At 51.6% G+C, this 15,322-nt stretch overlaps 1 protein-coding gene across 7 annotated transcripts in view; it reads left to right on the top strand.

Moving 5' to 3' along the window:
• TTC39A (tetratricopeptide repeat domain 39A) overlaps positions 1-15,322 on the top strand; it is a 49,046-nt gene that overhangs the window by 7,635 nt on the left and 26,089 nt on the right. For 2 of the 7 annotated variants that reach the window (XM_056122413.1, XM_056122419.1), the window contains exon 2: positions 11,735-11,839. In XM_056122413.1, coding sequence (XP_055978388.1) covers positions 11,735-11,839 — 105 coding nt within the window. Of the gene's footprint in view, positions 1-2,823; positions 2,914-3,107; positions 3,123-3,298; positions 3,385-3,630; positions 3,718-11,734; positions 11,840-15,322 lie in introns of those variants that run through there. The other 5 variants (XM_056122412.1, XM_056122417.1, XM_056122414.1 and 2 more) reach the window with 5 other exon arrangements.

A 15,322-nucleotide genomic window follows, 5' to 3' on the forward strand; every position in this document is an offset into this window, starting at 1 on the left:
GATTTGCAGTACTCTTACCTAAAGGGCATCATGTGTCTCTCTTTTCAGCACCCATTTCTTGTCTGAAGCGATCACTTCCCACTCTTATTGTCATAGTGGTCCCTTTTCTGATCTAACCTCATTTCCAACATTGTCACAAGCTTTCTACTGAGGATCAGGGCTCTGACCTTCATTTCTAAGACCTACCTCTTTCCTTCAGTCAGAACTGTCCTTGGTCCTTCATGCCTCCATAGTGAGGGTTCCAGAAAAGAACTCAGCTCCCCAAAAGGGGTTCCTCCCCCATCACCTTTGGGGAAAGAGGGAATTTGAAGGCCAATGGGGAGCAGTCACTTTTCCAGGACCCCACAGCTAGCATGGGCCACATCCGAAGGCATCCAAGGAGCAGAGCTAGTTCACCTGAGAGGCAATGAGTGGTTAAGGATGGGGACTATCACAGCCCTCTTCAGGGGCCTGCTTCCAAGTCACCAGCTCAGCTGGGTGGCAAGGACTAGCATCTGAGGAGAGACCCAGACTGATAGAGATAGTGAAATGGGGCACTTCCCCAGGGAAGGGACTGCGAGGGGAGAAGAGGGGAGGAATCTTCTGAGAAATGCCCCAGAGGCTAGGACTGTTGCCTCAGGTTTACTAGGTGCAGACACTGAGGCCCAGGGAAGCAGCCTGGCTTCTGTGGCAATTTAGGCCAGCAGTTGTGTGAGGAGGAAGGGGAAGTGTCTGCAGCTTCTCAGTTCCAGGCTTTCCCTGCAGGGTGCCAGGGGTCAAGTCCATGTCACCCTTGGTCCTGGCCTCCACTTTCCCACCTGTGGAACCTTCCAGAGCACTCTGAAGCAATTTCACCAAACATATGTACGAGGGGGCCCATTAAGAGATACACGATAAGTGAAAACAGCCCCTGGAAGCCCTCAGACCCTTGGAGAGGAGCAGTGAGCCCAGCAATCTCCCGGCAGCTCCCAGCACAGGGCACCAGGAAACAGTCCCCAGGCAGCAGGAAGCACTCCAGACCCAGGTGCTCCTGGTCCCAGCTGTCGGCTCAGGATGGGAGTGGGCAGCCACCTGAGCAAGGTGACCTGCCTTGGGAAGTGGAAATAATGGTGACTCACAGGCTCCCCAGGGTTGGGGCTGGCCAGAGCTCCTGGGCGGATCCCACTGAGCAGCAGCCACTCTGTGTTCTGAGGCACGAGTGGCTCAGCATGGGAGAGGAGACGCTCTGTCTCACCAGCAGCACGTGCCACAGCTGGACTCCGGGCCCGATATATATATATATATATATGGGGTCCAGATCCTCACTCTCACTTTTGAAGTATTATTTCTGTCTTCCAAAGTGAGTATTGAATGAGATCGTCTGGGGCCAGGGAGATGGGGCAAAGGCTGGAATGATGCTCAGAATGTACAAGCCCCTGGTCTAATAGTCCCCCAGTACCTCCAGTAGTGAGTGATTCCTGAGCACTGAACCAGGAGTAGCCCCTGTGCACCACTTCATGTGGCCTGAAACAAAATATTGAAAGAGAGAGAGCCTAGGTTAGACACTTAGCATGCGCACTGCATGGAAAGGCTCTGGTGAGTATCAGTCTTTGATATGAACTCCGTGAAGAGAAGTGTTCAAGAGCCACACCCAGTGCTGGAGTCTGGTGGCTCCATAAGCAGAGACACTGAGATGTCTTCTGAGGCGCCCTGTCCGGAAGTGTCCCAGAGACCACACACGGCTCACTCACTCCATCCCCCATTCAGGGAGTGCCAGGTGTGGTCCAAAACCCAAAATAAAATTTAAAAAAAATTTCTTTAAAGAAAAACACATTAGGCGATGGAGAGTGCACTTGCCTTGCAAGAGGGGTTTAGGCACTTGCCTTGCATGACCTGGGTGAAACTCCTGACGCTATATATGGTCCCGGAGGCCTGCCAGGAGTGATCCTTGAGCAAAGAGACAGGAGTAAGTCCTAAGCACAGCCAGGTGTGGCACAAAAACAAAAGCAAAACTTTTTTTTAAATTAAAATTTAACATCAGGTCAGAGAGATAGTATAGGGATTAAGATACTTGCCTTGCAGCGGCAGACCTCAGATAGATCCCCAACATGGCATATGGTTCCCTGTGCATGGTCAAGAGTAATCCCTGAGCACAGGACCAGGGTTAAACCCCGAGCTCTGTGGCGTAGAACCCAACGCCCTCTCCCCGCCAAAAGAGCAGAACAAAAAATAATCTTTTTGATGCCAGGCTCTGGTGTAATGAAGGAGGGAGGAAGCTGTGCCCAGGTGGCAAGCGTAGCATCTGCAGAGTCCAGGGTATTGGAAGCAGACAGCAGGTAGTCGGGTGCCCCCCTCCCCGGCTTGTCAGCCAGATTCTCTGGTTTTGCACCCACCAGCTCTCTAGTGCCAGCTGCCTTTGCTGCTCTCTGAGCTCTCAGCCTGCTCCTCTGCCAGCCAGGGCTCCCTCTCCACGAATTCTTCGTGTGTAAATAAGAGAAACCCCAAGATGGGCTTCTCCCCACTCTTCTCGGTTCCTCTCTGCACTCTCTCAGATCTGGGTTCCTGCAGCCTGCAGTGTTGAAGCGAGCTGGGATGAACCTTCCCCTGGGAGGATGAACGGAGGGACTTGCGCCTGTGCATACAGGACAGGGGAACCCTCTTTCCTGTTCAGCTTGGAACAGTGTACCCCTCCCCCACCGTCTCCTGGTCTTCTGTGTCTGGGTCCCCGGGCCCTCGTCCAACCCTCCTCCCACCGGGCTCCTGCAGGCTCCTCCTTTTCCTCTTTGACATCCTGGAGCTCCGGCTGATCCCAGGGCCCTGGCGTCCTTCCTCCTGTCCCCAGCCTTGGGGAAGGGACAGCTCTAATGGCAGCCGTGTGCTCTGATGAGTCATGGTTAAGAGCATCTGGCTGGTTAACTCTTCATGGGCCAAGGATGCTTTCTGCCAAAAGGCCAGGTGGGCTTCAGTCCTGCCCCACGTCCCCACTCAGAACTTGGCACAAGGTGGATATCTGGGGAATGTTACGAGTCACCCCGGTGTAGCAGCCTAAATTTGGGCGGCGGGGGTGGGGGGGAGGCGGGAAGGGGACTGAGTGGGGCGCAGGGGGGGGGGTGCAGAATGTTCTTTGAAATCTGGAGGGCTGCATCCTGCCAGCTTGCCTTTAGGTGAGTGGCCTTGAGCAACTCTCAAAAACTAGGTTTCCCTCCTTTTCGTCTCCGTTTTCCCGCCGCTGATGGGGGCTCAGCGCACTGAGCGAGTGTGGACCGCTGGTCAGCTAAACCCGCGGCTCCGGCTTTGGCCCCGGAGCCCTCCGCGGGCAAGGGGCTGAGATCGGGACCCCGGCCGGCCCGGGGCCTGGCGGGGAGCCCCGTGTTGTCCGCACAACGCCCCCTGCCAAGCTCGGAGGATGCGGGGTGCGGTGCTCAGGTGGGGGCCGCCGCAGAGCCGGTGCCGCGGAGGAAAGCAGGTGGGCCGCAGGTCCGGAGAACTTTCTGCGCCGGTCGCGGACGGGCGGCGCTGGGCCGGGCCGGCCACCTCGGGGCCAGGCGGCGTGGGGGTGGGGGACCCTCGCGCGGCCCGGCCCCGTCCCCGCCCCCGGCGCGCCCCTCCCGGCCGCGCCGCCCGGCCCGACTCGGCCCCTCTCGGCCCCTGCTCGGCGCCCGGCGCGGTTCCGCCTGCACCTGGGCCGCGCTCGCTGCGGGGCCGCTGCCCGCCCTCGGCGATGAGCTCGGCCGGCGCCCCCGGCGCGCAGCCCGCGGGGTAAGTGCGGCGGGGACGGGGGCGCGGGGCGGCGGGTGGGGCCCTCCGCGCCCCCCGCCCGCGGCCCGCACTGCGGCTCCCGCGCGCCCACCCGCCCGGCCTCGGGGCGCGGCGGGCGGCGGGCGCAGAGCGGGAGGGGGCCGTGGGGGCCGGCGCCGGGTCCCCGCCGCGCCCCAACTTTGTCCCCAACTGCAGTGACTGCCGGGTTCGGAACCACCTCCCTCCGCCGCGGCGTCTACACCTGTGCGTGGGGGGAGGGGGCGGGGGTGCGGAGGTCGTCTCCGGTACAGAGGAAACTGAGGCAGGCCTCTGCGGTGACTTGTCCCTGGGTCTCCCAGGAGGTGAGAGATGGGCGGGAATTCGGACCCACCCAGCTTTGCCTAATGGGGTGCTGGAGCCAAGGGTCACAGTGCCTCAGTTTCAGGAAGGGCGTTTAGGGGAGCTAAAAGGTTCAGGGAGAACGTCTGGCCCTGAACACGGGTTTTCGGGAACCATGAGCTATGGGTGTTGTCACTTTGGACGTGGCTCTCCTGCCTTCACTCGCCCCCACTTCACTGAGGAGCACTGTAGGACTCCGAACTGCCCGGACAGCAGCAGAGGCCAAAGCCTGGCGACCCCCGGCCTTGTGGGGGCAGGTGGGGCCTGGAGTACTGCTGGGAGCCAGTTGCCAGGAAGTTGCTGGGTGGGGATCCAGCCCAGGTGAGCTGCAGGGCCCCACCTCCTGCCCGGAGCCACCACCAGGAACAATATTTACCAAGGGACAGGAGCAGGGAGGTGACAGGGCTCATGCCAGCGGTCAGCTGCTGGCCTTCAAACAGCTGGTGGGTGCCCCTAGTCAGGGACTTAGAGGACGCTTCATCCTAGGTCTGGGTTCCTGGGGTATCTTGGTTAGACTTCCTAGCCTGGACGCTGGTCTGCTGGTCAGTGTCCTTTGGAAGCAGGGCCCAGTCAGGCTTTTCCCTTCCTGCCCTGGGCCAAAGTCTCTGTCCATCTGGAGCGGGATGCGTCTCTGCAGGCAGGCATAAGACCCATAGCAGTAGTTTCCTGGAGAGAAGGCTGGTGGGGAGCAGGATTCCCGCCCACGGCTTTCAGGTTCCACAGCCTCCCTCCTGGCAGAGTCGGCTGTGCCTGCTCACGTCTGGCCCTGCAGCACATGTGCTGCCTCTGTAAGGTCCTGCTGACCTGTCCACCCCTGACCAGAGCCATCTGGAGAGCTGCGCCAAGCAAGACAAGGTGGACCTGCGTGCACTCACTCCAACTGCAGCACGCAGGGCCCCACATGAGAATGTGGGCATTGGTGGACAAAAGGCAAGCTTGAATCCCTTTGAAAAATTATAAAATCACCAAAGCCCTCAGAAAAATGGAGCGAGTAATAAAATCCTCGCCTTTGCCACCGGGCCTTTCCAGAAGGGAACAGCATGCTCCATTCATCTCTTACTGGAAATAAACCTGACAGACAGGCACCCCTGCAACCACTGTGGACCCCACCTCCTTCCCTCATGATGTGACCGCTCTGCCTTTTGGTCTTCACATGCCCTTGGGCTTTTGTTCTTCTGCTGGTGTGTGTTTGTCAAAGATGTGCATTTGCTCGTTGGCACGTTTGTGTGAAGGGAGCCATGCCTCATGAATCAGGGAATTGGCTTTTTCTCACTCGCCTGCAGAAGGCTGCCAGTCAGCCTCTAGATCCTGGCAGCTCCTGTTGGTTGCCCTGATGCTTGTGTGCTGTGCCCCCAAGGAATAGCTCCCATTTTCTTAGTCGTTTTTCTTGATGGGCATTGAAGGGATCCCCAGACTCTTGCCCTTCAGACCAAATATTGTTGCCCAGGTGTCTGGTCCAGGGAGCTGTGTTCCTCTGGGCTGCCCCGCGGGACAGGGTGAGTGCTCCCAGTCACGGAGTGAGTTCATGTCCTTTTAAAGCAGTGCTGCTCAATAAATGATGGAAATGAATGATCTTAGGAAAAAATAACAATCACAGCCATTCCAGAGTCCTCTTTACTGTGTCCCCATCTCACATCATGACAACCCTCCAGGGCTGCTGCTGGCCTTCCCTTTTTATCACGGCGAGACTGAGGCTCAGCAGAAAGGAGTTTCTCAGTAAGTTCTTGCTGAGCTGCCACCGTCCCAGCCTGCTGCTAAGGAGGCAGAAACTCAGGCCTATTTGCAGTTTAAAAAGTTGGATGTGGCAGATCCCCATAGACAGGTCTCTCTCCCTAGGAGCTGAAGTTCCGCCCGAGGAGGGGATGGGGGTTCCGGCCCCAGCGCTGACTGCGCCGTGCTTCCTGTTTCACTGCTCTGCCTCCCCGCCCTACACCCCAGCCCTGACTGTGGCCAGGGTTCATCCCCAGGAACCAATGAGCGTCCTCCAGCTCCACTGAGTTCTGCCCATTAGGTGCTCAGATAGTGGCAGGCTACCCAGGGAAGTGGGAAGTTTAAGGTCTGTGGATGCGCTGGGGAACAGAAGACACTGAGTTCGAGAGGAGAATCAGGCTGAAACCGGGTTTATAGAAAGGAGAGCACTCCTGGGCAGCTCTCACAAGCATCTCGAGGCTAATGAAGGTGTGCCAGCCTGTATTTTAGGGTGGGTTTATATTAAAAAGGAGGCCTGGGGCGGGCATTGGTTGGCTAGTGCCAAGGGCCAGTAGGTAGTCTTTTGTTGTGGGTTCCAGGATTCCCGAGGTGATAAATCCCTGGGTAGTAGTTTTATGGAACCGTGTATGCAGGTTTCAAAGTGTCCTCCAACCCAAGAGGAAGGAAGAGGAAGGGGGTAACTCCACGCTTCCTGACAGTCTCCCACCCGCTAGCTCCCTTCTTGTGACAGTCTCAAACCCTCCTCCTATGCCAAAGCTCCTGACTTTGTTCCTTGGCCCTGCTCCCTATACCGCCCAGCTCAATGCCCTGCATTCTGCCTCAGTTTCCCCAGGATGCAGAAGAGAGACTACCAATAACTCTCAGCTATCAGCTTGTTCAGGAAGATGACCGGGAGCAGAAAGGCCCGGAAGCCTGCAGAGAAGCAGAAGCTTTGTCAGGGGAAGGTTTGGTGCAATGGCTTTTGCTGAAAACAATTGCTGTCTTCTTCCAGGCGCTGGGAGGAAGAGACTAGCTCCTAGTTTCGCTGTCTTCACTTCTCTGCCTGTCAGATAACAATGCAAATAACAGCACCTGCCTCTTGGATGCGGGGGAGGAGTGTGTGAAATAACAATCCTCAATTTAGTGAACTTGAAGTTAGGAGGGGGAGGTTGCCTTCGAGAACTTCTGTCTTGCAGCCCTGCCCCATGGCATGCGTCTGTCCCCCGCTGTGGATCCTCCTCTGCCTGTGTCCAGTGCTTTGCCCCTCTGGCCCTCCTTTCTCCATTTTGTCCTCAATTCAGTGCCACCCTTTCCAGATGGTTTTTTATTTTTGAGTGCCTTACACCCCACTTCTGAGCCTCTTCAGTCCCTGCTTCTTCTCAAGCTCATAGCCCTGGTGGTTCTGGCTCTCACCGATGCTGCCTGGATCTGTGACTCTGTGGGCTGTAAACTTCCCCCAGCAGGCCCAAGTCTGGGTCTACCAGGGTCTCCAGAGTTTGAGCTGAGTTAGAATCTGGTAGGGAAGGTGGGAGTCAGCTCAAGGATGGGGAGATACACATCTCTGAGCTGTCGGTGTCTCTGTCCAGGAGACAGAGGCCACTCAGCCTCTTCCTTGGTGGGGGTGAAAGCAGTAAACATGGAGTGTGTACAAAAATAGCAGTTGGGGGTCAGAGAGTTAGTATAGGGGTCAAGGATCTTGCTGAGGCCGGGCTCCGTTCCATCCTGGAGCACAGGGCCATGAGTAAGCCCTGAGCACCACTAGATGTGGCCCCAAAACTAAAGAAGTGTGTTCTGGAATTGTTCAGATATGGACTAAGTCAGGACTTGCTTCCCTGGAGCTGAGCTGGTGCACATTAGGGGACACTGAAACATAACTCTGTGACAATCCATGTGGGGCCTCCGGTTTGACCAGGGTGACCTTCTCTGTGCTTTTGTTTCCTCATCTTCTGTGGGGGTAGTGACCCCACTTCATAGGGCTTGTGGGTACCACTGAATATCTAGGAAGTAGGTTCTCACTCCCAGCACTGACCCATCTGACAGAGCTGAATGGATCTAGCATCGGTCCCGAGGCTAAGTCACAGGCAGAGGAAGCACTGCCCTCCATCTCAGAGAGATTGGGACTGCTTCCAGGGGAGCCTTTTGGCCAGGAAAATGAACTTGCTTTTTTTCCCTAAGAATCATGGGAAGCTGGTGAAAGAGTTTAAGTCTATAAGTGACAAGGTCAGTTGCTGTATTAAGAGGTTTGGTCTAGAGGAAATGATGCTTCTAGTATTCTCCCTTACAGAAGTAAAACGGTCACTGATTCAAAACAAAAAATTCTCCCTTACAAAAACTACTGAGAGGCTGGATGGATTTCCACAGAGCCCTTTAAAAGACATTCTTGATGATTGCACTCATTTGCAGGATATGAAAAAGCAGAGTATGAGAATAATACCCAGAGACAGTACAGACAAGCGCCAAGAAGACTGGTGCATGGTAGGAAGCTTGCCACAAGTTGGGGGGAGTGCAGTTAGGACAGAGAAGGGACCACTGTGACACTGAAGATCGCTCTGGACAAGAACTAAGTGCTGAAGTAGGTAAAGGGATATACAAGATAACCTTTCAGCAACAATATTGCAAACCACAGTGCCAGAAAGGAATATAGGAAAGAGAGAGGGAGAGAGAGAGAGAGAGAGAGAGAGAGAGAGAGAGAGAGAGCGATGAAAGAGGGAAACTGGGAACATTGGTGGCAGGAAACATACACTGGTGGAGGGATGGGTATTGGAAAACTGTATGGCTGAAACTCAATCATGAACAACTTTGTAACGGTGTATCTCAAGTGATCCCATTTTTTTTTAAAAAAAGGCTTTTTTGAGCTGAGCAATAGTAAGCAGGTAGGATGTTTGCCTTGATGTGGTTGACCTGGGTTCAATCCCTGGCAACCCATATGCCCGCCCACTCTGTGCCAAGGCTGATCCCTGGGCACAGACCTGGAGTAAGCCCTGAGCACCGCCAGGTATGTCTGTCTCTCCTCCCCAGATTCCCCGCCCCCCACCACACACACACACACACACACACACACACACACAGAGAGAAAAGACATTCTTGAGTCCCATAGAAACAGCAGAAATGTCAAGTCTGGAAGCAGGCAGGGAAACAAGCCCCAGGAACCTTGGGTGTTTCCAGATTCCCAAACCTGGCATCGGGTTTCAATAATTTCCTCAGTGATGGAGTACAAAATCTCCACTGTACAGCACCACGTGAAGAGATGGAAACTAGCCCCTTGCCACCACAGGCTTCTAGGTCTTTTGACGGGTTACTTTCTTAGTGAATGGGGGCTGTGGCCCATGGGGAAGATCAGCCTCCAACATGAGACAAACGGCTCTTGAAAAAATAATAAATATTGGCACATCTTCATACAGATTCTGAGTTTGATTTTTTGGTTTGTTTTTTGGGCCATACCCAGTGTTGCTCAGGGCTTACTCCTGGCTCTGTACTCAGGAATTACTTTTGGCGGTGCTCAGGGGACCATATGAGATGCCACGATTAAACCTGGCTTAGCCACATGTAAGGCAAATGCCCTAACCACTATCTTTCTGGGCCCTGATTTTTGTTTGTTTTTGTGCCACAGCTGGCACTGTTCAGGGCTTACTCCTGGCTCTGTACACAGGGATCACTCTGGGTCGGCTACTTGCAAGGCAAGTGCTTACTTGCTATTCTCTCTCTCTCTCTCTCTCTCTCTCTCTCTCTCTCTCTCTCTCTCTCTCTCTCACACAATTCTGAATTTGAATCCACAAAACTTTTGTAGTACTGTAAATACCAAACTTAGAAAAAAATGGTAATGTAAGTAGTCTTAGGGTAACAGTGCCACCAAAGAATCTGACCAAAATAAATGAAATTTTTCTCTGGAGGAAAAAATTCCCACCCCCAGTTCCCTTTGGGGTCAGTCAATAGGAGTTTATAGGAAAACTATAACATGAACACCAGGAAAAAGATCCCTGTGGATGATGGACAGCTGAGGCAAGGGAGAGCAAAATCAGTTTCTGCAAGAGTCAATGATGATATGAACTGTGAGAACTATAAGGCTAGAGATTATGTTTAAATGTATAAAAAAATCAAAGATGAATCTCAGTAAAGCAAGAAACAAAACACTGCCTCAAATGACCTAGTAAATTTGAAAAGAACCAAATGTCATTTTTTGGAAATGAAGCAAATAATTAAAAAAAACCTCTGTAGACAGGATAAGTAGCAAATCAGATAGATCTAAAGAGAGTAGGGGGGGCTGGAGTGATAGTACAGCAGGGAGGGCACTTGCCTTGCATGTGGCAGACCCGGATTTGATCTCCAGCTCCCCATATGGTCCCACGAAACAGCCTGGAGTGATTCCTAAGAGCGAAGCCAGCAGTCAGTTCTGATTACCACCAGGTATGGCCCAAAAACAAAACAAAAAATAAAATAAAGACTATTAAAGATCTACAGAAATTATAAGATCTGATCGAATCAGAGAGATGGCAAAGAAGAGAGTGAAGAAATGTGAAGTACGGAAGGAGAGAGAGAGGGTTGGGAGGTGAGAGGGGTAAGGTGAATGCCTCCATTGGACATATGTGAAGATGATAACCTAGGGCTGGAGAGATGATACAGGGGCTAAGGCACTTGCCATGCACACAACTGGCCCGGATTCAGTCTCCACACTGCCAGAAGTGATCCCTGAGCACCAGCAGTGAGCCACCCTCCCCTCAATAAAGATGATGGCCTGGAGAGCACTGGGTTCATCGCTGTATGTAGAGGAGGTAGAAATGATAAGATCTAATGATAGACTAGAAAATGATGTGGCAAGTTTATCAGATTTCTGCGTTCAGAAAATGGGTGTCACTTATGAAGGTGGCAAAAGAGTAGGATTGAATTGTTTGAGATTTGGGGGAAATGAAAAGTTCACTTAGGAATAGACCGTGGTTCATTTGGCTTGGGAAGATCTGCTGATGTTCTCAGTGTCACTGAGAATGTGGAGCAGGTGCCTTGGTGGAAAGGGACTTGGCATTTGGAGAAAAGATCCGCTTTCAGAGAGATCATAGGCCCTTTTAAGGAAACCTTCTTTCACTCGGGAGAGGTGGCCTGGGAAGAGACATTCTCAAGACGTCTCAGATGGGGCTTGTGAGGTGGCCATTTCGTTCTTTCTTTTATCAGATGGAGAAGTTGAGACACAGAAAGGTCAGGGGTTTGCGCTCCTGCATTAGAATCCATGTATTCGATTGTTCATCCACTCATTGGCTCAGCAGAAGGGGAACAAAAGCCCACTGTGCAACAGACAGTGTTGGGGATTAAACATGGATAATGCAAAGACCCCCTGCCTTCAGGAAGCTTACCCATGAATGGAGGGGAATGGCAAATTACCGCAAAAGGAAGTCAAGTGAAGCTTGTTTGGCGACCAAAACTCCTCAGAAGCTACAGGACTGGAGAGGCCTGATGTGCGGGAAAAGCCACTAGGGACATAATTCTGGACATGAGTGGCCCCATGCAGCTCTTCCAGGCTGGTTCCCCCCCATTGTGACAGTGTCTTGGGGTTCTAGAGTGTGGGCGGGAGGGGGGATAGGGGGAGGGAAGGAAAAGGCCTGAAGAAGGAGGAGGAAGAGAGGGATTAAGTGGGATTAGTGGGTGGGCTGTGCCCCCCAAGGGGGCAGCAAAGCCCCATGGGCCAGAAGAGCCACAAAGACTCCCTTTACTCTTGTGGCAGGTAACTCCCCTGTCCCGGGCCCCTCCTCAAACTCCGTCACCGGCATTCGGATGATACCTGCCCCGGCTTCAGGAACCCAGGAATGGATCCAGGGGGTCTCGCATCTCAGCAGGGAGCGAACAACCTGATCTGGCTGGGGACAGGCATCCGAGGCCCCCAGGAGGCTAGTGGGGCCTGTGAGGCTTGTTTTGACCAGAGGAGGGCGGGGACTCGGGTCACTGCCAGTGTCTCTCCCCTCAGGACGCCTGTGAGCAACCTCCACGAGGCCCTGGACCAGTGCATGATCGCCCTGGACCTCTTCCTCACCAACCAGTTCTCAGAAGCACTCTGCTACCTCAAGCCCAGGTGAGGCTTTGCCCAGCTGGGGTAGGGGTGTGTGTAGAGATGGGGGTGGGGAACGGGGTTGTCCGGCCATGGAGAACTAGAAGTCTTGTGTGAGAGGCGCCCCATGTACCATGATGCAGAAAGTGTCATAAAATAGCTCAGTGTCCCCCTCTTCAGCCCAGGCCCCCCTCAGCCCAGGGTGACTGACTTAGGTTCTTGGGCTTCTTCTGTTTCCTTGTCTTATCCCATTATGTCAACTAGAGGCTTCTCCCCATCCGCTCAAAAGCCACCCCACTCCTCTTTTTCTTTTCTTCACAGAAATAAAGCCTCAAGGCTTGTAATAATGGTGTGTCATTGAGCTACTTCTTCCAGTGTTCTCTGCCGTATTTGTCAATGCAGAGTCCATTCTACTCCTGTTTTACTAACCACATTTTTCAGATTAAAGATAATTGAGATATAATTTGTGTACCATAAAAATTCAAGATTTTCATTTTTAATCATCATCTGTTGGTAGAAGATTTTATTTTCCTTTTTATAAAATTTTGTTTTGGGGCCACATCTGGTTTTGCTCAGGGCTTTCTCCTGGCTCTGTGATTAGGGAACACTCTTGTCAGTGCTCAGGGCATAATATATGGTACCAGGGTTTGAACTGGTGTTGGCCACGTGCAAGGCAAACATTCCTTACCTCTGTGTTATCTCTCTAGCCCTAGGAATTTAACTTTTTTATGCCCCCTGCCCCACCTACATCCTCCTCTTATCATTATATTCACAATATTTGTCTGTATCGGTTATCAGTGTTTGCATTATTATGACTCTAATTAGCACTTATTGAAGAGACAAGTCATACCAAGTAAGATTTTGTTTCCGTTCTGGAGTTAATAATTGTTTTCTCATTTGCCTAATTTGCTTTCCATGGATCCTGAACTTCTTGTCGCTATCCCATCAGATCATGAGATCAGAGATTTAACCTAATACTCAGGCTTGTTTGACTACTGCTCAGAGTCCTGGCCCGGAAGCCTGTTGCTCATCGGACAGAGTGTCATTGGCTGTCCCCAGAGGTCCCCTGGGGTGGGGGCTCCCTTTGCTTGTCCTTCCCGCAGCCAGCGTTTCGTCTCTTCCCAATGTTGCATGAGTATAATTTTTTTCCCTGGGAATTTTGATGCCATCACACCCCTTTTGTAGCATCTACTGTAGTCCTAATTCATATTTTACAAGTGATCTTTTTTCCCCCCTTCTCTAGAAGTGTTTGGAGTTTTTGCTTTTATTCCTGCAAGTTTGAAATTTCACAATGATATGCTGAGATATAAGTGTTTTCCATTGGGTCTGTTTTATTTGAGATTACTTTCAGTTCAAATTCTTGGGCGTGATCTTGTTCATTGCCCTTTCTTGGACTTATTTTAAAGCTGATTGTGGAGGTTCTGGATCAGCCTTCGGCAGTGACCTAAGTCCCTTCTACCCTTTTATGTGTTTCTCGTTTTGGGTTTCTGGAACTCATAGTCTCACGTGCACAGCGAGTGCTGTCTGCTGAGCCGCACCCCCACCTCCACACTTTTCCTTTTTTCCCTCTGAATTTTTTTTTTTGGAAACTCTTCAACCTTATTAAATTCTTGTATTGATTTTTTGAATCCCTGTGCTTGTGTGATTGATTTTCTTGTACCAATCATTGTTCTCATGTTCCTTTTGTTCTCGGTTTATGGGTGCAATACACTCTGTATTTGGAATGTGAGGCTTTTAGGACAGGGCCTGGCATAGTAGTTAAGTCTGTGCTTACGTATTTATTGCTGTCATTAGCTGCAGCATTTCATTTTGTCAAAATGTTTTTTATTATTTTTACTGCATAATCTCAGGTTTCTCCAGGTTCCTTCTTTGCATTTAGTGAAGGGGGGATTCTCTCCCAGAGGAGGGGGGCGGTTCTCAAGCATCTGACCTCAGTGTGTGATCACGCATCAGAGCTAGTTTACTCTACGCTCCACAAAAGTCTGGGCCACAGTCTTGAAATTGGCACCAGCTTTGGCTCATCTGGATGAACGCTGGCCCGAGCCAGCTTCCTTGACCACACCCTTTCATTCCTGGGAGCGGGGAGGGAAGGAGTCAGAGAACTGCTGCCTGAATTGTGGGATTGGAGTGTGGGGGGGGGGGGCAGGGTTCTAATCTTGCCTGCGCTTGCTCTGACCTGTGGTTTGCCCTGGACCAGGCCCCCAGGTTTCACCTGTACCCTTTTCTAGATTTGACTAGGCACCCTCCCCCTCCTCTCCCTCCTCCCCATCCCCGCTTACCACCCCACCTCTGGCAGGGCAATTTCTTTTGCTCTTTTTCCTTTAGGGTGTTGTGGTTTGCAATAGAAGTAGTGAGTGGCCATCATGTTCGGTCTATAGCCTACTTTCAGTACGCATCTCGCATCCTGAGTGAGTCCTCCAAACACCCTTTACTTGGTTTTCCCTTCTATATCTGAGCTGCCTTTTCCCCCAGTATGTGCTGCTGGCTTCCAAGCCGTAGAGCAGACCTCCTGGTACTTATCCCAACTATTTTTGGGTGTTCATCTCCCATTCTGCTACTTTATATTCCCCAGATGAGTGCAATCTTTCTATGTCTGTCCCTCTCTTTCTGACTCATTTCACTTAGCATGATACTTTCCATGTAGAATCACTTGTTCGCAAATTTCATGACTTCATCATTTCTAACAGCTGCGTAGTACTCCATTATGTAGATGTACCAAAGTTTCTTTAACCAGTCATCTGTTCTTGGGCGCTCGAATTTTTTCCAGATTTTGGGCTATTGTGAACAATGCAGCAATGAACATACAAGTGCAGATGTCATTTTGACTATACTTTTTTGCCTCTCCGGGATATATTCCTAGGAGTAGTATTGCTGGGTCAAATGGGAGCTCAATTTCTGATTTTTTGAGAATCGTCCATACTTTTTTTCCAAAAGGGCTGAACCAGTCGGCATTCCCACCAGCAGTGAAGGAGAGTCCCTTTCTCCCCACATCTGCGCCAACACCGGTTTCTTTAGTTCTTTTGGATGTGGGCCATTCTCTGGTGTGAGATGATACCTCATTGTTGTTTTGATCTGCATCTCCCTGACGATTAGTGATGTAAAGCATTTTCTCATGAGCCTTTTTGCCATTTCGATTTCTTCTTTGACAACGTTTCTGTTCATTTCATCACCCCATTTTTTGATGGGGTTGGACGTTTTCTTCTTGTGGAGTTCAATCAGTGCTTTGTATATCCTTAATATCAACCCCTTATCGGATGGGTATTGGGTGAGTAACCTTTCCCATTCTGTTGATTGTCTTTGTATTTTGGTCACGTATCTTTTGCAGTGCAGAAGCTTCTTAGTTTAATATAGTCTCCTTTATTTAACTCTGTTTCCACTTGGTTGGTCAGTGGCATGTCGTCTTTGAAGATACCGTTAGCCTCAATATCCTGGAGAGTTTTGCCGACCTTGTCTTCAGTGTACCTTATGGATTCTGGTCTGATGTTGAGGTCTTTAATCCATTTTGAT

This window comes from Sorex fumeus, unplaced genomic scaffold (genome assembly GCF_029834395.1).
Source record: "Sorex fumeus unplaced genomic scaffold, SorFum_2.1 ptg000045l, whole genome shotgun sequence".
Classification (NCBI taxonomy): domain Eukaryota; kingdom Metazoa; phylum Chordata; class Mammalia; order Eulipotyphla; family Soricidae; genus Sorex; species Sorex fumeus.